Raw genomic sequence first — 21,480 nt, 5'->3', positions numbered from 1 at the left:
GATAACTCCGTACGGGGTTAGTCTACTAACGTTATGAATAACATAACAGGTGTTGAAAACAATCGGAGGCTGTAAGATTCTTCTTGTTTCAGGACAAGAAGTTCCCCGTCAAAAAATAGATCTTTCAATGTAAAGAGTCTTTGCATAAAGTAATTAACATTCACAATATTGATTCGACTACTACCTGAAGCTACTACTGTTCATGAAAAAGCCGATAGTGTACATCCTAAAATAAACACGAGTCACACTCTAGAGCTTCTTTGACTGCCCTACACCTTCGTTGGGTTCGTATTTGTTTTTCTTCTTTTCAGACGCAGGTGGTCAAGGTGAGGAGTGGAGAAAAAAGAATGCTTGTCAATGGACAAGGGTCAACATTGAAATCCCCACTGCCCTTTTTTCCCCTTCGGTGGCTCTCAGTAACAAACTCGGTGTCTTTCAGTGTGCTTGTGTGCGTGTTTGTGTGTGTGTGTGTGTGTGTGTGTATGCGCGAGTGTGTGTATGTGTGTGTGTGTGCGTGCGCGAGTGTGTGTGTGTGCGCGCGCGCGCGCGTGTGTGTGTGTGTATGTGTGTGCGTGCGAGTGTGTGAGTGTGTGTGTGTGTGTGTGTGAGTGTGTGTGTGTGTTTGTGTGTGTGTATGTGTGTGTGTTTGACTATTCCTCTCTCTCTCTCTCTCTCTCTCTCTCTCTCTCTCTCTCAGTCTCTCTGCCTGACTCTCTCTGTCTGTCAGTCTGTCAGTCTGTCTGTCTGTCTGTCTATCTGACTGTCAGTCTCTCTCTCTCAGTCTCTATCTCTCTCTGTCTCTGTCTCTGTCTCTCTCTCTCTCTCAGTCTCTCTCTTTTCCCAATAACTCTCGACCAACAAAACTCAGCAGCTGATGCTATTCTGTACGTTTTGTGATGCATATGTGGTTTTATACCGGATGGAACCATGTGTCTGCATCACTGATTAAATTGAAAACAAAAACAACGAACAAAGAGAGAGACAGAAATGAGGACGACAAACGTAGGCAGGAGCACGGACATTGTATTTTTCCTTTTCAAATATGGCATGGGATTGATGGCCTGATCCACACGCCTTGCATGACTGGGCAAAGTTAGAATGAAAAACGTCGATTTCAAATTCAGGGATATACAATTTATTGATCTCTCAAGGAGGACAGAGGGCAGAAAAGATGTCAAAGTGGCTTACCCTTTGAGTCGAGAGTGGGGCATTGGGTTGGGTTTGTGTGTGTGTGATGGGGGGAGGTGATACAGACAGACAATTAATGTTGATCTGTCACTGAGTTCTCGGCCACGTGGCGACTGCAATCAGTGTACATAAACATCTCTTTTCCACCACGCGCTGGCGTTTGCCTGTTACACATTTCTTGTTTTCCTTGAGTAGGTGGTGTGGGTGGGAACAAATCTAAAATGGCGGACAGGGACGCGAGGGACAGTAAGAGAGAGAGAGAGAGAGAGAGAGAGAGAGAGTCGGGGAGAGGGACACAGACAGTGAGAGAAACGGAAGGTAATTGAGAGGAGAGTGGGAGTAGCTTTGTGGTCAAAGCAAAGAGAAAAGAACAGTGGTCACTTCAGTATAGTTTATCGTGTCCTTACGCCGTTGGTATTACAACATTGTCTCAGCAACAAGCTAACTGCTTCTGGTGTCAATCCTTGCCCATGTGAGAATGCCTTTGTGGCGGCATAAAGTGTGTCTTCTCCGTTTCTCTGTTTTAGTTCTTCAACCGATTTGTTTTCAAGGTTATTCTTTTTCTTGTTTCTTTGTGTGTTCTTGTGCTGTTCTTTTCCTGATTGTTATTTCTTTCGTTTTCGTCAGCTGTTTCAGAAGATGTGACTTCTCCTTTCCTCTCATTTAGTTTTAAAACCAAAAACACTTTGTTTATTTATTTCCTTATTCGTACAGTTCCTGACCGTCACGTACGGTACAAGTGTCTAAGCATGTGAAAATAAATCAAATAGCAGAAACAGTTTGCAGGTAGACAAACCTCCGAAACACAGCGAGTTTAACACAGTGTCACGCATACAATTGATCCACCCAGGGACATCACGAAATGAATATATACAGCAAGAACATGTGCGCAGTGTTGTCCAAGTGAGGGCAAACTAATAACAATCATCCATCATATAATATCTTCTTGACCACGTCTGTCTGTCTGTCTGTCTGTCTGTCTGTCTGTCTGTCTGTCTGTCTGTCTGTCTGTCTGTCCGCCTGTTTGTCTGACTGACTGTCTCTGTCTCTCTCTCTCTCTCTCTCTCTCTCTCTCTCTCTCTCTCTCTCTCTCTCTCTCTCTCTCTCTCTCTCCCTTCCGCTTTCTCTGTATCTTTTTCTCTCTCCCTCTCTCTCTGATTGAGTTTTGAATATTGCAGCAGAAGCAGCAGCAGCAACATCTTCTCTTTCTTTCGCTCTTTCTTTATTTCTTTCCCTCCTGCTTATACCTTACATCACCAATTTCACCTCACCCAGTTCACCTCACCCAGTTCACCTCACCCAGTTCACCTCACCCAGTTCACCTCACCCAGTTCACCTCACCCAGTTCACCTCACCCAGTTCACCTCACCCAGTTCACCTCACCCAGTTCACCTCACCCAGTTCACCTCACCCAGTTCACCTCACCCAGTTCACCTCACCCAGTTCACCTCACCCAGTTCACCTCACCCAGTTCACCTCACCCAGTTCACCTCACCCAGTTCACCTCACCCAGTTCACCTCACCCAGTTCACCTCACCCAGTTCACCTCACCCAGTTCACCTCACCCAGTTCACCTCACCCAGTTCACCTCACCCAGTTCACCTCACCCAGTTCACCCCTCTGTTTCTTTCACCTGCCTTTATTCTCGTGTTGTTTACTTTAAGAAAGCGAGCACGCGATCATTAGATATTTGTCATTGAATGGGACACTGCCCCGGAGTTTTACGACAAACAGCAGCAACAGGCCCATCCGTTGCGGTGACCGGCGACTCTGGCTAGAAAACACAACAAAAGGACAGTGGACACCGGTCATCCGAAAAATGGGGTCGCTACTCCACCTGCCAATACTTGCCTGTGCCAGGGCAGAGGCAAAAAAAATCAAGGGAGAATTGTCAAACCGTCAAGGGAGGAATGCGTTTATGAGTTATGGTTTAGGGGGATTCCATGAACCGAGGATAAGATTTGAATGAATAATGGATTAAGAACATCGACTACAAATGCGTCCATATAATCAAATGTTTGCAGCTAATCGTGGCTACCGTTTTTCTTTGCTTTGGGGATATAAGGGTCAAAGTTGCATTTGTAACTCAAAGCTATCGTCTTTTCTGATACGACAGCAATACCGCATGATAGCACATATTCATAGAGAATTGTACATACAATTATCGGCTTTCTATGTATACGAGTAGAAGAAGAATATCAAGGGTGCTTATATTTTCTCACATTACGTCAAAAATATGCTGTGCATTGAAAATTCTGAACATATTTTAGTTACACTATTGCTACATGTTCGATTGCCACCAGCTTGTATTTATAATTACCTGCATAGTATGCATTTGATTTTATGAATAACCACATATGTATGCTCTTCATGCCTCATCTTTATCATCATCATCATCATTATCATCATCATTATCGTCATCATCATCATCATCGTCAACTTTATTATCACGTTTTCCGACCTCCTTTTGTTGGTTAACTTTTTAACTTTTTAATTTTTAATTTTTTTTAATTATATAATTGTGTGTCTATGCGTCCCAAGGACAGATTGTAAGAAAAGGCGTAGCCTTAAATCTAAATCCTTGTAAAATAAAGTTCAATTCAATTCAATTCAATTCACATGACGACCTCGTTTTGCTCACCGATCAGTCAAAAGATCTTGGGGGTCACGCTTAAAACGATTTCAAACGAACAAAAATAATACAAGAAATTCCCAAAGGGTCAGCAAAAACAGTATTGTGTACAACTGACAAACATCTTGGACACATCATCATAGTCAAGTCGATGTCTTTGTGGACACTGAGATCCCGAATACAAACTGGAGAGAAAGGGTACATATTAAAGTTGTTTACTTTAGCATCGCCCAAAAATGTAGTTTGGAATAGAGAGGGATTGTAACGAGGGATAGCAATAATGACATTGGTACTTCAAATAAGGTGTGCCCAACCCGTCCCCCTCACCCCATCCGCTCCTGCCGCCCTAACCCCCAAACTGCAAAATAAATAAGCAATTAAAGAAACAGAAATGTGTATGGAGGTCTCGTAAAGAGCACCTTTCTCTCGGTCTGTCTGGAAGAGAAAGATCATCAACTGAACCATCATTAAGTTAGACTTGTTAAGGTTCGCTCAGAATGATATATGCTCCACATGCGTAACAAATGATTGAATCAATGTTAAAGATCTTCTGGACACAAAGTTGCTTACTTAAGGTTGCTCACATATATCCTACAAAAGCACAAAGGGGGGGGGGGGGAGGGGGGGGGGTAATTCCGTTGGGGAGATGGGGAAGCAGTCGGGGGTTAGGATGGGGGATGGAGTGATGTGAGGGGTGGGGGGAGGGGGGGGGCGTCGCCCTCCTGACTTACTCAAGCTAATCCCAAGATGACCTATTTCTTTTTGAAAGATCACAAATGCAATAAATACGCGAGGAATGGTCCTCCGGTCATCAAAGACATACGAGCATTTGCAATGACCTGTAACTTTTTCCACCATTGCAAAAACCAACAGTCGGGGATATTTCAGTTTGCGGTTGAACTTTAGAGCGGTCTTTCCTTCTGCAAATATTGCTTCGACTGCAGTTGTTTCATGCCGTGAACAACCGTTCAACCTTTTTGCAACTGCACTAAATGTGAAAGGGGCTCGTTCCGGTTTGATGACGACATTTTCTTGGTGGTACGACAAAAGTCAACGAAATAACTGTTGTTTTCGTATCTTTGATGTCAAGTTGCTAAAGTTCGGCTTTTTGTGTGTGAAGAAATGTGCACAGAAGGCCAACGATCTTTCTCGTGACAGCAGTCTCAAAGTGTCTAACTGAAATGTTAAAAAAACAAAATTAATCTTACAAACTGTTCGAGCTAGAAATGTCCTCAACCGAATCATGCCAAAGAAAACTCATTATAGGCCAAACAAACAAACAAACGAACGAACGAACGAAAGGTAGTTCTCATATGATTTCTGACAGTGAAAAGAAAGGGGGAACAACACATCGGCTGACGAACAGACACACGAACACACAGACAGACACTGTGAAATAAAACCTGCAGGAGTCAGACTGACCATTAGTCCAAAACTGTCCACTCAAACATGGAGAGACAAATATCGGTGGGTCCCATTTTAGAACATTTAATATCAATATATGACTGGTCATGGTTTTGCAAGGCCTTGAAGCAAAAAGGAAGAAAAAGAATCCTTTCTTTCCCAGCAAAGAGAAATGTTGTTTTTACTCATCCTCTTTTGCATTACATTTGAACACAACACTGAAATATTATACCAACAACAGTTTCACGCTTGCTTTCTTTTCTTCTTCAGAGATAGAGCTCAATTCTTTTCCTTTTTACATTTAGTCAAGTTTTGACTAAATGTTTTAACATAGATGGGGAATCGAGACGAGGGTCGTGGTGTATGTGTGTGTGTGTGTGTGTGTGTGTGTGTGTGTGTGTGTGTGTGTGTGTGTGTGTGTGTGTGTGTGTGTGTGTGTGTGTGTGTGTGTAGAGCGATTCAGAGTAAACTACTGGACCGATCTTTATGATATTTTACAGGAGAGTTCCTGGGTATGATATCCCCAGAGAGTTTTTTTATTTTTTCGATAAATGTCTTTGGTGACGTCATATCCGGCTTTTTGTAAAAGTTGAGGCGGCACTGTCACACCCTCATTTTTTAATCAAATTGATTGAAATTTTGGCCAAGTAATCTTCGACAAAGGCCGGACTTTGGTATTTCATTTCAGCTTGGAGGCTTACAAATTAATTGATGACTTTGGTCATTAAAAATCTAAAATTTGTAACTAAATTATTTTTTTACAAAACTATCCAAAATTACGTTCATCTTATTTTTCATCATTGTTTGATTACAAAAACATAAAAGTATGTTATATTCGGATTAAAAACAAGCTCTGAAAATTAAAAATATAAAAATTATGATTAAAATAAAATGTCCGAAATCGATTTAAAAACAATTTCATCTTATTCCTTGTCGGTTCCTGATTCCAAAAACATATAGATATAATATGGTTGGATTAAAAACACGCTCAGAAAGTTAAAACGAAGAGAGGTACAGAAAAACGTGCTAACCCGCTCAGCGCGACCATTACCGCACTATTCTGGCTTGTCGATTTCACTGCCTTTGCCACGAGCGGTGGACTGACGAAACTACGAGTATGCGGTCTTGGTGAAAAAATGCAGTGCGTTCAGTTTTATTCTGTGAGTTCGACAGCTTGACTAAATGTAGTAAATTCGCCTTACGCGACTTGTTGGGACTTCTCTCAAAGATGGTGGTTACCTCTGAACTGTATATTCTTCAGCTCCCAGGGCCCAGGATGATACGTACATCATGACAAATATAAATTAATAAGAAAGTGTTAGGCGTACACGCTATCTTTCATGATGGGTCAATCATATATTATTCACTAGCTGTATGAACGTCAATAAAAAAACGAAATGGGGGGGGGGGGGGGGCACGTGTGTGTGTTTGGGGGAGGGGAGGGGGGGGGCTCGAAGATAGGCGGAGGGGGGCTGGAGGTTGACAAACAAAAGATTATGACATTGTCAAGAAGCTAATGAAATGCTCCTTGTTTTCCTCGCCCGTCTGCAACAAGACGACGATGCAGTTTTTGTGAAGCAGCAAACACGCTTCACACAGAAGTCCCAAAAAGAAGAAAAATATACAACAAAGACGAGAGGTTTATAACACGTTAGAGCAGTTATGTCATACTGTTTATGTTCTTCTTTCATGTTCCCCTCCCTCGACTCCCTATTCCCTCTTCCTCATCCTTCACCCTCACAGACCCCCCCTCCCATCCACCGCACCCCCCCCCCCCCCCCGACACCACCCCTGGCCGTTATTTTAAAGGAGCCAAACCTTACAGAGGAACTAGTTGCAGACTGGACAAGAAGCCTACCTTGAAATGCCTGACATAACTGCACACTCCGCGTCCTGACAAGTTCCGCGTCGAAGTGAAGTTTGACGAAGAGGTCCAGAGGGTTCTGCGCTGCCTTAGTGGGTAGCCCCGCCTCCACACACGGGATAACTGTGTTGTAATTACTGGAGACAAATAAATATGAAAACATTAAATTTCGTATAAAGTTATAACGAACACCGAAGAAAACAGGACCTCCCCCACCCCACCACCCCACCCCAAATCCTCTTTCCTGTATTACTTTTTTCCCCTTCAACCCCCCCCCCCCCCCTCGAAAAAAAAAAAACAAACAACAACTGAAAAAATTCCGTAATCACGCGCTCTCTCCATTCACCAACCAACCCATTCACTTTCTTACTCATCATGCTCGCTAATTTGCTTGTTCGCTCGCTGATTCTTCTTCTTCTTCTTCTGCGTTCGTGGGCTAAAACTCCCACGTACACTCGTGTTTTTTGCACGAGTGGAATTTTACGTGTATGACCGTTTTTACCCCGCCATTTAGGCAGCCATACGCCGCTTTCGGAGGAAGCATGCTGGGTATTATCGTGTTTCTATAACCCACCGAACTCTAACATGGATTACAGGATCTTTTCCGTGAGCAGTTGGTCTTGGGCTTGCGTGTACACACGAAGGGGGATAAGCCACTAACAGGTCTGCACATAAGTTGACCTGGGAGATCGGAAAAATCTCCACACTTAACCCACCAGGCGGCCGCGGCCAGGATTCGAACCCTCGACCTTCCGATTAGGAGGCCGACGTCTTACCACCCCGCCACAGCGCCCGTCAAACAGGCACGCAATCTCACGTTTCAAACGAACAGGGGAATTTGTTTTGTGTCATATTGCCTTTGAGCACCGGGGTTATATTGTATTAGTCAGTCCGGTTTTACAGCACACGGAAACACTTATTCGTGAAAAACTGTACCCGTGGGGACAAGATTAATGAGAACAATAACATTAAATTCCCATGGACGGTCTTTAACTTATGATGCTGAAGTACAAAATTATTTTATGTCACTGTAGTCAACAATATAAACCACCTATAGGCATGAGTAAGGCAGAATCAACGTTTATTCCTGAAACGAATCTGTTTACCGTTTAGATGGACAACAGTCTTGACCTAAGCCTTACGAGGTTTTAACGACATGCAAAAGACGACTTCTGTCGCTGCAGCCGTCTACTGTGACATTTTACGACTATCGTAGTGCGTTCATTACAGTTCAAAGTCAAGGAGCGTTACTCTCTTGAGTATTACATTTCATGGCTACAGTGGACTTTGCCTTGGTTTATGATCTTTGACAGCCTCGGAATAAAAGGCAGTGAAGTTCATTTCATCGCGGAGTCTTATTGGCGATGCTGCTTGTGGGGTCGCTTTATGTTGTAAGCACAGTGGTCATGCTACGCAATGAGGACACTTCTTCGCATTTGCGCGCGCAGGGAAATATAATATAATATCATAGCCTGACATAATCACTTGGCTGTCAGTATGACCTGCATGTGAACGTTTCCAGACAGAAACTTTAGGCGTGATGCCAAAGCAAAGTTTTCGATCCTCAAAAAAACTTTAATCCCACTTTCAGCGAAAAGTGACAATAATTACTTCGAATTCAGTTTGATATTCTCGATCACAAAGATGCATTTGAGAAAGACGAACCTGACTCACAAATGCCAATCCTGTGGGATTGTGTGTGTGTGTTTATTTGCTTTTGTTTGGTGTTGTTGTTGTTGTTGTTGTTGTTGTTGTTGTTGTTGTGTGTGTGTGTGTCTGTGTGTGTGTGTATGTGTGTGTGTGTTTTTTTTTCGTTTTTTTTTTTCATTTTCATTACTTTATTGTTCCATCGCTGGGAAATTCGGGTCGCTTCTCCCAGTGGAAAGCTAGCAGCAACGGAGTCGCGCTACCCAGGTGTCTGCGTGTTTAGGTGTGTGTGTGTGTGTGTGTGTGCGTGTGTGTGTGTGTGTGTGTGTGTGTGTGTGTGTGTGTGTGTGTGTATGTGTGGGTGGATGATGAAATGAAGAAGTGGTGAGCTAAGGCTCAGCAAGGCATTAATTAAGCCACATCTATTCGGATACTAGACTAATCCCGGCTAATTCTCAGCAATTGTTAATTACTCCATTTTTTCTACCTCGTTTTGAGAAACACACCGTGGCCATGTAACATAACATGCAAGTTAAACTACAAAGATATAACAATTAAGAATATAAAACTTATAAATTACGCAACGTCCGTTCGATAATCCCCTTTTAAGGGCTTTGAAATTGCCGTAAACTCAAACGCATCCATTGAACCAAAGGGAAACGGAAAGCAGTACCTTGTGTATGATTTAAAAAAGCTGAATCATCAAATAAAAACAGAAAAAAATAGAAATCAACATCTTCTTTCCTCTTTCCTAACTAAGCCCTTCTTCCTTCCTTTGTTTTAAATCTGCGCGATTGCTCCGTTTGTGCACGAGCTTACGACTTCGCATTACGGGAGCTCATTAACATAATCTGCAATGGAAATGAATAGTCATCATTTTGCGGGCGGCCTGCTGTGCCGCTTGCCAAATTCAGCCAGTTTTACAGTTTGCCCAGAGTTGTTGCCTTAATAAACCACGGGGCCCCGGGATTGAAGATGAGAGAGTTCGAGTCCTGTTTCCTTCTTCTCTTTCCGCTTGGGGAGGCTCACAACGCATTATTGTGACTGGAGGTGTAATCTCGTTTAAGAGCGGGTTTAATGCACGGACGGACCCGCAAAGCCGCGCATTAATTGCTGTTTGAATATTCATAAATTCTTCTGCGCATGTCTCGTTGCTTGGTAACAGGTCATGGCCTATACTAGGTTCGACTGAGATCTTTTTGGGTGCACACCGCTTGGTAGAATATTAATCTTTGTAGTCGCGCGTAAGTTCTCAAAAATATTACTGAGAAAACAAATACGTGTATCGAGAATGAAGTTTGTCTGGGTGAATTAGTCATCATGAGCCGTGGAAAATTATTTCTGATGTCCCTGCCGGACTGTAGTTTGACCCGACCCAATAATTGATATGATATACACACGTGTGAAGATATTAGTGTTTATTTATCACATTGGTGGCAGCATCTCTCACGTATGTAGGATTCATTCCAGTAACGTATTATAGGGCTTAGAATATTAAGCTTTTGTGTATAATCATTATCCATTGCTGACTGTCATTGTATTGGTTTTTAAGAATATCCCGTGTTTCTGTTGTGTTTATGTAGGTATTAATATCATAGAAAATTCTTGTGTATAAAATCTAAGCGTTGTGATATATATATTTCTCACTGTCATGTCAAAAGCTTTTAAGAATATCCCTTCGTAACGTCGTAGTTATTCCAGTAACGATATCCATTGACAATTGTTCATCTGTTTTTTCACACAATATTACACCAACCCGGCCTAATGTCTTTTCTATTCCATTTCTGCACGTACTCCTCTCCCTTAAAGTTAGTATGATTGTTGAAAGTGTTCGCTGATAGAATATATGAATATTGTGTGAACAATACATGTAGTGATTTTTGTCCGTATGATTAATTGTTTTATGTAGGTTGTACATTTGAGTGTTCTATTCTGTATATATGTTTTTTTGTAGAGGGCTTAGAGCCATAGGTTAGGCACTTAAATATGTCCAGTTATTATTATATTGTCTGTCCAAAGCATGTTTCAATACCCCGATGGGGAGCTGTAGCTTTACTTGTTTAAAGAACAATAATGGGGGATGACTAGACAGTTTGCCTCAGCCTCTGTTTGCGCAAGACAAAGAACAGCAAACAATTTTGTTAACGTTTTCTTTGTAGTTTGTCACCTCTGCTGTTTGTGTTCGTGTTTGCTTACACATGTTCGAGCAGGAACTTCAATGCAGTAAATGTCCTCGAAAACAGATTATTTCTGTTGCTCCATAGCGCACATCCCCGGGCCATTCCCTTCTAAATTGTCTTCAGACAACAAGGTAAAAGAGATCATCCTTTTGATACAAATCAACTTGTCAATCCAGCATAGATCTCTTTTATACACGCCATGAGCACCCTTTAATATATGATTTTGATAACTTCCATCTTTAAAAAACCACAATTGTTCAGCTAGGTACGAACTTAAAAACCTTTTTCCTTGACATGTCCAAAATATCAGCCGTCTTCAGTCGTCAGGCTTTGTTCCAACGCTGGGATCCATTAAGTAACAGTGATAATGTGCACCTTGTATACAGTATTTTAATTTTGTATAGGTTTCTAAATGTTACGGTTTTTTGTTATCTAAAGTTGTGAAATACGCATGAATTCCTCACTCGAGACAATAAAGTTGTCTAAGTCTTTGTGTATAGGCTTATGGATCTGGTGGACAGCATTTGATTTTACGGCCTCCGACGGTGATTATTTTTTGATCAAGTAAACGTGACCTGTCCAGGAAACTTCATTTGAAACTACGTACAGCACTGAAATAAACATATCAAAATACAGGATCTTCTCTCTTTTGACCTAGACTTCCTGTTCTTCTCTTCCTGTGAAAGTCTAATCCGTGGTGCACTTGGACGCACGGCGAAAAGTCCCGTAGTTGTAATTACATTTCTGTCATATGCGTGTTCGTCCTTTGATCCTGAGTAGCCAGACGGTGTCAGAAGATTATCCGGCTTTAATCCCATGACTCATATTTTTTGTGTGTGTTTTGTTTTTTTACTTCTTTGAAAAAAAATCGTTTTGACAGCGCAGGCTCGTTTTCAAGTTCTCGACCAAGGTGCGTGAGATCGCAGGTTCGAACCAACGTGTGTAGACTATGACCTGTCAGGTTTGTAGACTGGCATAATGACTTTCTTTTAATTTCTGTTGTTGGCTAATACTTTATGTTTTGGTGGGGCAACGATATCTGCTGATACGCTTGTTGGTTTGTCGGTTATTTTCATAATGAGCAGCAGGACTTCTAAAAGCCTATTTTGTTCTCTCTTTTGCTGGCTCTGTCTCCCTGTGTGTGTGTGTGTGTGTGTGTGTGTGTGTGTGTGTGTGTGTGTGTGTGTGTGTGTGTGTGTGTGTGTGTGTGTGTGTGTGTGTGTGTCTCTCTCTCTCTCTCTCTCTGTCTCTCCACGAATTGACCTTTATAAGACTAGACCAGTCTTGTTTTTTCGGGTACATCAGTTTGGAATTCACTTCCATCATCCTTTAAGCACTTAAAGTCATTAAACAGTTTTAAAAAATGTGTCAAAAAACACTTAATGTCTGAGTAGTTTAACGCGTTTTGATTTACCACACTTAGTATTACGCCAAAGATATGCTGTGCATTGTATATTCTGAACATATTTTTGTTGTACTATTGCTACATGTTCAATTGCTACCAGCTTGTACTTATAATTACTTGCATAGTATGCATTTTATTTTATGAATAACCACATATGTATGCTCTTCGTGCCTCATCTTCATCATCATCATCATCATCATCATCATCATCATCATCATCATCATCATCGTCATGGTCATCTTTATCATCACGTGCTGAAGTTTTCTGACCTCCTTTTGTTGGTAAACTTTTTAACTTTTTAATTTTTAATTTTTCAATTTTATCATTGTGTGTCTGTGCGTCCCAAGGACAGATTGTAACAAAAGGCGTAGCCTTAAATCTGAATCCTTGTTAAATAAAGTTCAATTCAATTCAATTCAATTCAATTCAATTCTCTCTGGCTCTGTCTCCCTGTGTGTCTGTGTGTGTGTGTGTGTGTGTCTCTCTCTCTCTCTTTCTCTCTCTCTCTCTCTCTCTCTCTCTCTCTCTCTCTCTCTCTCTCTCTCTCTCTCTCTCTCTCTCTCTCTCTCTCTCTCTGCTGATCGGAGCAACTATGTCAATGTAATTTTGTAATTTTTGAGTTCTCCTTATGTAATTCCTTAAATGCACATTGTGTTGCATTCCAAACAATGTATTTCTGTATTTTATATGATTGAATTTATATTTTCTTATGTGCGTCTGTTTTTTGTGTTGTATAAAGGACAGGTTGGGAGAATAGGCTTTGCCTAAAACCTTTATCCTTTTGTAATAAAGTTCTAAGTCTGAGTCTCTCTCTCTCTCTCTCTCTCTCTCTCTCTCTCTCTCTCTCTCTCTCTCTCTCTCTCTCTCTCTCTCTCTCTCTCTCTCTCTCTCTCTCTCTCTCTCTCTCTCTCTCTTTCTCTCTTAGGACGACTGATTTCACAACTTCAGAACAAAAAATCTTCAGGACCTGATGAAATCAGCAACCACTTATTAAAACTCTCCCTTCCTTACACAGTTGACTCTCTCACATATATCTTCAATCTCTGCATACAGCGCAATACCTTTCCGCAAGCACTAAAGAAAGCTAAAGTTATTCCTCTCCCCAAATCCAAAAACACTTCTGATGTTAGCAACTACCGCCCTATTTCCTTACTCTCAGTACTATCAAAGCTTCTTGAAAGACATATTCACATTAATCTCACAAAATACATGGACCGTTTGGCCCTTTTCCACCCCTTGCAGTCTGGTTTCCGCAGTAACCACTCATGTTCTACTGCGCTCTCGCTTTTGACAGACAAATGTCTGTCAGCCATAAATTCCTCCCAGCTCTCTGGGGTCGTATACTTAGATTTTTCTAAGGCCTTTGACCTCGTTGATCATAAAATTCTCCTCAACAACTTATCACTATATCTCAATGGATCTGACTCTCTGTCTTTCTTTCAGTCTTTCCTTGAAAACCGTTCGCAACAAGTCTATGTACATGGTGCGTACTCAAGAGAGGAGTCCGTGTTATATGGAGTACCCCAGGGCTCTGTCTTAGGTCCTATTCTTTTCTGTATTTACGTTAATGACCTTCCACTTCACTTCTCTGACAACTCAGTAGAGTGCCACATGCTCGCTGATGACACAACACTACGGACACAAAATAGACGCCTTGAAAATATTCAACAATCTCTTCAGCACACCCTTAGAGACATCTCACAATGGTGCTCTGAAAAAAACATAGTCCTAAATCCTCTGAAATCTAAATCAATGGTAATTACAACGCGCCAGAAGCATCAGTTGTCCCCCCTCTCACTAGATCTCACCATCAACGGAAACTCAATAGAAAAGGTTAGCGAACACAAACTGCTAGGCGTGATTATCGATGATAAGCTTAGGTGGCATTCCCACATTGAACATCTGTGTAAACGCGTTTCAAGAAATTTATTCCTACTTTCAAAACTTCAGTCAGTCATAACTTTAGACGCCCGAAAAATGTTCTACAACGCCCACATCAAACCTCACATTGATTATGCCTCTGTCATCTGGGATGGCTGTAGTGATGCATTATTCAAAACTATAAATTCTCGTCATCGAAGGTCAGCTAAACTCATTCTGCCTGACCCATCACTAACTACTGACGCAAAACTGACAGCCCTCAATATACCTCAACTTAAACAACAGCTTTTATTTAATAAATCAGTTTTCATGCACAAGCTCCTACGTGACCAAGCACCCGAATATCTAACTCACTTGTTTCAATCAACTCCTTCTCGGTATTCCACCTTCAAGCATAATCTGGCCTGCCCGAAGCCACGCATTGACATATTTAAAACTAGTCTTTCATACTCGGGAGCCTATGTCTGGAACTCCCTACCTACATGCTTAAAATCGATCAGTAACCTTAAAACATTCAAAACACATCTGCAAAAATACATTCAAACTTCACTTTAATGTGATGTGCCTGGTTGCTCAAACGTATGTATGCCTTCTATCCTTCTGAAATGTGCATGTGTGTGTCTTGCGTCAACTTGGTGTGTGTTCTGATAATGTATGGTTGTATTGCCCGTATTGTGATATCTGTATATCACATGTCTGTAAAGAATGATCTTATTCTTATATTACTATTATTGCGTGTGTCTGCGTTTCATCATAACAAGTTTGTTCCTATGTATTCCCATTTCGATTAGAACCATTTTGTTTGCTTAGATCAGGACTAGCTGTAAGAAAGGTCCTACGGACCTAATGCTATCTTTCCTGTAATAAAGTTCAAAGTTCAAAGTTCAAAAGTTCAAAGTTCTCTCTCTCTCTCTCTCTCTCTCTCTCTCTCTCTCTCTCTCTCTCTCTCTCTGGCTCTGTCTCCATGTGTGTCTGTGTGTGTGTCTCTCTCTCTCTTTCTTTCTCTCACTTCCCCCCCCCCCCCCCCTCTCTCTCTCTCTCTCTCTCTCTCTTTCTGTGTGTCTCTCTTTCTCTGTCTCTCTCTCTCTCTCTCTATGATCCGTGTGTATCAATCCAGAGCGTGGTGGCAGCCCCTCCCTTGTCCCTTTTCCGTGCGTCGGAATATGAGCGAAAATGTTAACTTAAAGATCATATACCTGCCAATATCTCTCTGTCCGCCAATAGTGTTTGTTTGTTTTTGTGTATGTCTTGCCTGTGAAGGCATGTCTTTCTTACATGTTGAGGGCAATGTACGTATCTCTAGCAGTTTCGTTCAATGTGTGTAGATACCTGTTGCATGCAAGCGTGCATGTGTGTTTGTGTGTGTGTGTGTGTGTACGTGTGTATGTGTGTGTGTGTGTGACTCAGTCTGTCTACATCTTTGTGTCTGTGTGTGCACGTGCGTGCGTGCGTGCGTGTGCATGCTCAGTTTTGATGTGCAAACATTCAGGGCCGGACCAAGTTGGTTTGAGGGGGGGGGGGGGGGGTCCAACTGAAGGCAGGGGTCCAAAGTCCACATTTTTTTCTTCTCTGAGAGGTACATTGGATGGCCAGGGGGGGGGGGGGAGGGTTCCGGAACCCCAGGAACCCCCCCCCCCCCCAGATCCGGCCCTGAACATGAAAGCAAATGCACGCTAGCATTCGAAAAGGAGGTTTTCATACTGCACTCCAGAGTCTGTCTAACTACACGAGCCTGACGTCCTTTCTCCTTGCAAATCAACCATCACTTATTAACATCATTAGCATTGACAATAAATTAATCATACACCAAACTGACTACAAACAAAATACCACAAACAAAAACACATTACCTGCACCAGTGTCTGAAAAGCGATGCGACAGAGCTGTTAGTAGGGGCGTCTTTGGGCTCCTTAGCTAAACACTCGGCCCACACTGGCAACTGGGACGGCTCCTGGGGGGGTTGAGGGCCCCTCGAGGGCCCGCCTGGGCCCAGGCTCCGGGGGTTGTTGGTCGCTGTGCTGGCCGGGATGGTGTTGGAGGGCAGGTTGTTGGGGTTGCTGCCGGCGGCGGTGGAGGGTGGAGGTGTTGGTGGTGGCGGTGGGGGTGCTGTCGTCGCAGCCTGGGTCCGATGGTGCGACAGGAAGAGAAGGAGAGCTGCAAGGAAAGAAGAAAGGAATGAAGGAAGGAAGAGAGGGATTACTGTGGGGAACAAGGGGAACACTTACGTTGGGGGGTAAATTTTACTTGTAAACATCGACTCATAATACTTCAGTACTTTGTCCTACAAACGTGAGAGAGACCACTCATGAGATAACAATATTGTTTAAATCACACGTGTTTATCATGTAAATGAGATCTTGTCAAACTAGTCTGGCAGAGACCTGCTTTTTCACTGCTTATGATGCCAAAGTCACCGAGACAAACGTCATTATGGAAACATTTTAGTGCCTGCTGTTTCCCCTGGAAGAGTTTTTAGAACTAACACGTTACGCTACACTTCCTAACGTGACGTTTCTTTGCTTTGACGTGAAAGATTGCGCGAGGCTTTTGAAGAGATCGAGGTTCCAAAAGAAGCGTCTTTAATTTGTACCTTCGACTGCGGGCCTTTTTGAGTAAAATACATGTTAGCACAGTATGTAGGATAAACAGAATGCTATATGGCTTGCTTTGTCGTAGCAGATTTGCACTCGTTGCTTTTTCAAATATTGCAAAGCTCGCTTTCGCTCGCTGTTGAATTTAATGTGACAGGGGAGGCTACCGCTCCTTTCACAGCAGACTCTGCACCTGAATTGTTGGCCTTTAAGTCAACACCGGTGGATTGTGGAATTCTGTTTGTGATGGGGTCTGGTGGTTTCCGATTGTCTGTATGTTCATGGAAACCTTCGGGTTTGCATAACAGTTTTTATAGGGCTAAGAAATTAGCCCTAACATTTTCAATCCTGTTTGATTGCACTTCGCCTCCCGAGGTGATCGTAGTGTTACGGCACTCGGTTACATTAAAAAAAAGAAACGAGTGTAAATCTGGTACGACACAGCAAGCCATGTAGTATTCTCCATGTTTTAAATGGAATCATAGTAGGTTTACACTGGTGATGTGATTCTTACTTCAAATACAGAAACGTAAACGAACAGCAGAATTGGAGATCACATGCGGACTGGTAACTAAAAAAGTAAACATTCAAGATCAAGAGGAACGAAGAAAAGAAAAGATAAAGACATAAACAACAATAACGACGACGACACCAACACGAACACCACAACCAACAACAATAACAATGATATTGTAAAAAGACAACACTAATAGTGCTCTAGCTTGTACCGTTGATAATTATGATGGTAAATGTAATTTTTATATGGTTTCACCTCAACATTGTGTCTTGAAACGAAATATCTTGAAGGTCCAAGAGGCTCATAAACGCAAGAGGAAGAGTGATGGCAAAGAGAAAAAGACAATGTATTTGGAGATTAAAGAATAAGTACCTGCCAGATAATTAAAGTCAGAGCAGAGGAAGAAAAACACACAAAACTCCTATAGAACGCCGAATGCGCCGGCAACACCACCACCACCACCACGACCACCATCACCACCAACAACAACAACAACAAAAAACAAAAAACAACAATAACACAGCATCAATAACAACAACAACAACAACAACAAACTGTACGCGTATTTCGACTGTCAAAAAAGATGAGTTTTACGGCTCTGCACAGGTGAATACTCCACCCTCGTTTCTTCAACTGTTTGCTAGCGTGCCTCGTGAGGTTGTTTACCAAACAAACAGAAACGTGTGCCTCATCAAGCAGTTTTGAGACCAACAGAGATGGCTGCCGAGCTAGTGGTTTGGCTATAAAACTGGCATGACCGGTCCAATCCCGACCACAAACAGCTCATAGTGGAAATGCAATGTTAGTTCACAGTATTGCGATAGAGGCTGACGTTGATATATGGAGTGTCATTGGTTGAATGTAGGTTACATCTGCTGAAACAAACTAGGGCAGGATTCAGATTGAATTACAACCAATCAGCTGCCTGGAAGAACATGCGGACTGTCGATGGCCCAGTTTAGGACAAAAAGGTCATTTCCTGCTTGCCCGAAAGAGAGAGAGAGAGAGAGAGAGAGAGAGAGAGAGAGAGAGAGAGAGAGAGAGAGAGAGAGAGAGAGAGAGAGAGAGAGAGAGAGATTAGACTGAAGAAATAAAGACAGATGACTTTCTGTAAACAATGATGGGTATTTCTTGCGAGGAGGATTTTCTTTTCTTTCCTGGTTGTTTTTCTCCTCTGTCTAACACATCCTCTCTCTCTCTCTCTCTCTCTCTCTCTCTCTCTCTCTCTCTCTCTCTCTCTCTCTCTCTCTCTCCCTCTCTCTCTCTCTCTCCTCTCTCTCTCTCTCTCTCTCTCTCTCTCTCTCTCTCTCTCTCTCTCTCTCTCTCTCTCTCTCTCTCAGAGAAAAAGAAAGAAGGGCGGGAAGGAATTATAGGCAATCGAATTACTAGAAAAAAAAGACAGAGACAAAGAAAAAGACAGACAGAGAAGTGAATACCAACTAAACAATACATCTTATCTCTTTTGTCCTTTTCCTCTTTTCTGTAATTTTAGCCGTAAGGCGCCCAAGGTTACATACACAAACACAACAAAAGGATAGCTGACAAAATTCGACGCACATCAAAGAAGAAGATTCGAGGCAATTATGGTCGAAAAGCACCCAGGCTTACTCTCAAAATACAACTCACAAAAACTGCTTGGGAGGAATAGGGGCAGTAAGAGTTTTGTACAGGATGCGTGAACAGATCCACGCCGACACAGCAATAGGATGTCATCCCCTGCCAATGGTTCTTTCGCCCCGAGCTTTGCCATCTCTCGCTCCACTGCCACATGTATTTAGCATAGCCGCTCTAAGGCCACGCTGATCGCCGTTTAATTCTCTCACTCTCTCTCTCCCAGTCTTTTTTTGTTCTTTTTCCTCTTTTTTCCTCCTTAACCCCTGTTCCATTGAGGTGAGAGAAGGCCAATTTGGGGGCGTAATACTATCGTTGCTCGTCGCTTGAAAGAGTCCAGAAGAGCTGAATGAGATTTGCTAATTCTTCATTAAGCAGCCATTGTAGGGACAGACAATTGTAGAGTTCATAGCATCTGGCCTTTGAAAAAAAATAGAAAGAAGAATGAGCAAGAAAGAGATGTGTGGATGAGACGGCAGCAAAAGATCAGGCGAGAAAGAAGGACGAATTGAAAAGATGACGAGACGAATTGACGACAAAGAGGAAAGCAGGCTACTGGTATGGACTGGTATATCCGACACAGAAAATATATAAGTACTCCTGATACTAAGGCCAAACAAAAATATATGTTGGTTTAGGGTCGGTAGGTCGGCTTTAAAAAAAAAAATTTAAATCAAGATTTTGTTGAGTTTAAAGGAGGTTCCTTCCCTCGGTCTCGCAAAATGTGCCAAAAGTTTTTTTTGAAAAACGAAAAAAAAGGTTTTATGGTCGGCGTGAAAAAATAGGGTCGGTCGGGTTACTCTAAACCAACATAGTGATATTTTTGTTTGGCCTAATGCTTCTGCTGCTACTGCTTCTTCTATTACTACTACATCTACTACCACCTACCTACATACCATTACCTACTGCTACCTACATACATACTATACTACTACTGTACTACTCCTACTACTACTACTACTACTACTACTACTACTACTACTGCTGCTGCTGCTGCTGCTGCTGCTACTACTCCCCCTCCCTTCCCTGCTTCCTCTCATGTTTCTCTTACGTGAACAAAGCATGTTGTGCTTAGTAATGTGAATGTTCACGTATGCAGCCAAGGTCTTTTATAATGAAAAGTATGCTGTTGCAAAGGAATCTTGTACCCTATCGTAAATAATTCTTGCACCCCATCCCATCCATTCCTATCTCTCTCAGAGTGTCTCTCTCTTCTTATAGTCCTTAAAATGTAACAGCATGTATCCTGCTGATTCGGATCAGTGTTCATCTTTGTAGACAATGTTGTAAGTTATTGATTGATACAGAAACGGCCTTTTGTTTCATGCAAGAAGAATTCCAACTCCCAATTTCGCCTCAGACTACCCCCTCCCCCCTCTCTCTCACTCTCTCTTTCTCTAATTCAGTCAGTCTATCTCTCTCTCTTTCTCTCTCTCTCTCTCTCTCTCTCTCTCTCTCTCTCTCTCTCTCTCTCTCTCTCTCTCTCTCTCTCTCTCTCTGGAAAAGAAGTTTTAAAATACCACCGCCCCAACATTCTTTCTTGTTTCAACAGTAAGGACTACGGACATGGAGTAAAAGTCCACAAAAACCTTCCCCCAACCAGTTGGAGTCACATGCCTACAATACGTATCACCTGACATTCAAGTTCCCCTCAACTCGTCTTTCCCGCCCTCTGTTTGTCTCCGATCCGAGAACGAGCAATCGATTATGAGCGCCATATTTTGTGAAAGGCCCGTATGAAAGATGGCTGCCAGACGTAGCGGATTGATACAGTGGCAAGGGTCCAACATGTCGTCAAGGTCAACCAAGGTCGCTTGCATTTTTTGAGGACAGCGTAAACAGGGTCGAAAGGAAATGACTGGGATGCTTGAAATTAAAGCCGTGCAGGCCAGAGAATGATGGTGTTAATTTTCAGGCGCGATTAAATATTTGATTGTTTGATTTTGTCAGAGTGGCTTCTAGACAGAGACCGACAAGAGCCGAGGAGAGCGAGGATTGATTGTGAACACATCCCACTTTTTTTAAATTTTTACCTGGACTATATATAAAGGACATGGGGGACGGAACAAATACGCCAACACGTTTCTGAAGACAAGAGCAAAACCAAGCACATTAAAGCGAGTCTCGCGTGCAAACCAAGCACTGTCTCTGTGATCAGCTCAAGATCAAAAAGCTGTATAACATTCAGAGTTGTTTTTGAACAGCGAATGACCACAAGGTGTAATTGTTCTACAAAGACAACACCTTGAATTTGTCAGCATGATTAGAGAGTTAGTGCAAAGACGGTGTCATTGTTCCTCGCCTTCACAAAACACGCCACGTACCTCGCTTTCACTTAATCTTGTTGTTAAATTCAAAGTTGTGTCCTTGATTCTCTGGAGATGTTGAACATTTTTGATAGGATATTCCAAAGTATTCCCAGTATGAGAGGTACAGATTTGACCAGAAATATTTTACTGAACGTTATTTTTCAAGAAGGCCTGGAATACAGCTGATGCCTCTATAATTTGAACAAGCAAAAATAAGAGAAACATTTCGCACACAGATCAGTTATTCTCTC

The 21,480-nt window shown here is 42.3% G+C and overlaps 1 protein-coding gene across 1 annotated transcript in view; it reads right to left on the bottom strand.

The window, feature by feature from the left end:
- Positions 1-21,480, bottom strand: part of LOC138969162 (uncharacterized) — a 32,141-nt gene that overhangs the window by 8,220 nt on the left and 2,441 nt on the right. Inside the window, exons 2-3 of the mRNA XM_070341886.1 lie at positions 16,052-16,355; positions 7,083-7,225 (exon numbers count right to left, since the gene is read on the bottom strand). Of these exons, the coding sequence (XP_070197987.1) occupies positions 7,083-7,225; positions 16,052-16,355 (447 nt within the window). The remainder of the gene's footprint in view (positions 1-7,082; positions 7,226-16,051; positions 16,356-21,480) is intronic.

Source organism: Littorina saxatilis, linkage group LG6 (genome assembly GCF_037325665.1).
Source record: "Littorina saxatilis isolate snail1 linkage group LG6, US_GU_Lsax_2.0, whole genome shotgun sequence".
Classification (NCBI taxonomy): domain Eukaryota; kingdom Metazoa; phylum Mollusca; class Gastropoda; order Littorinimorpha; family Littorinidae; genus Littorina; species Littorina saxatilis.
Note: the sequence above shows the minus strand (reverse complement) of the source record. Positions and strands in the feature narration are given on the sequence as shown.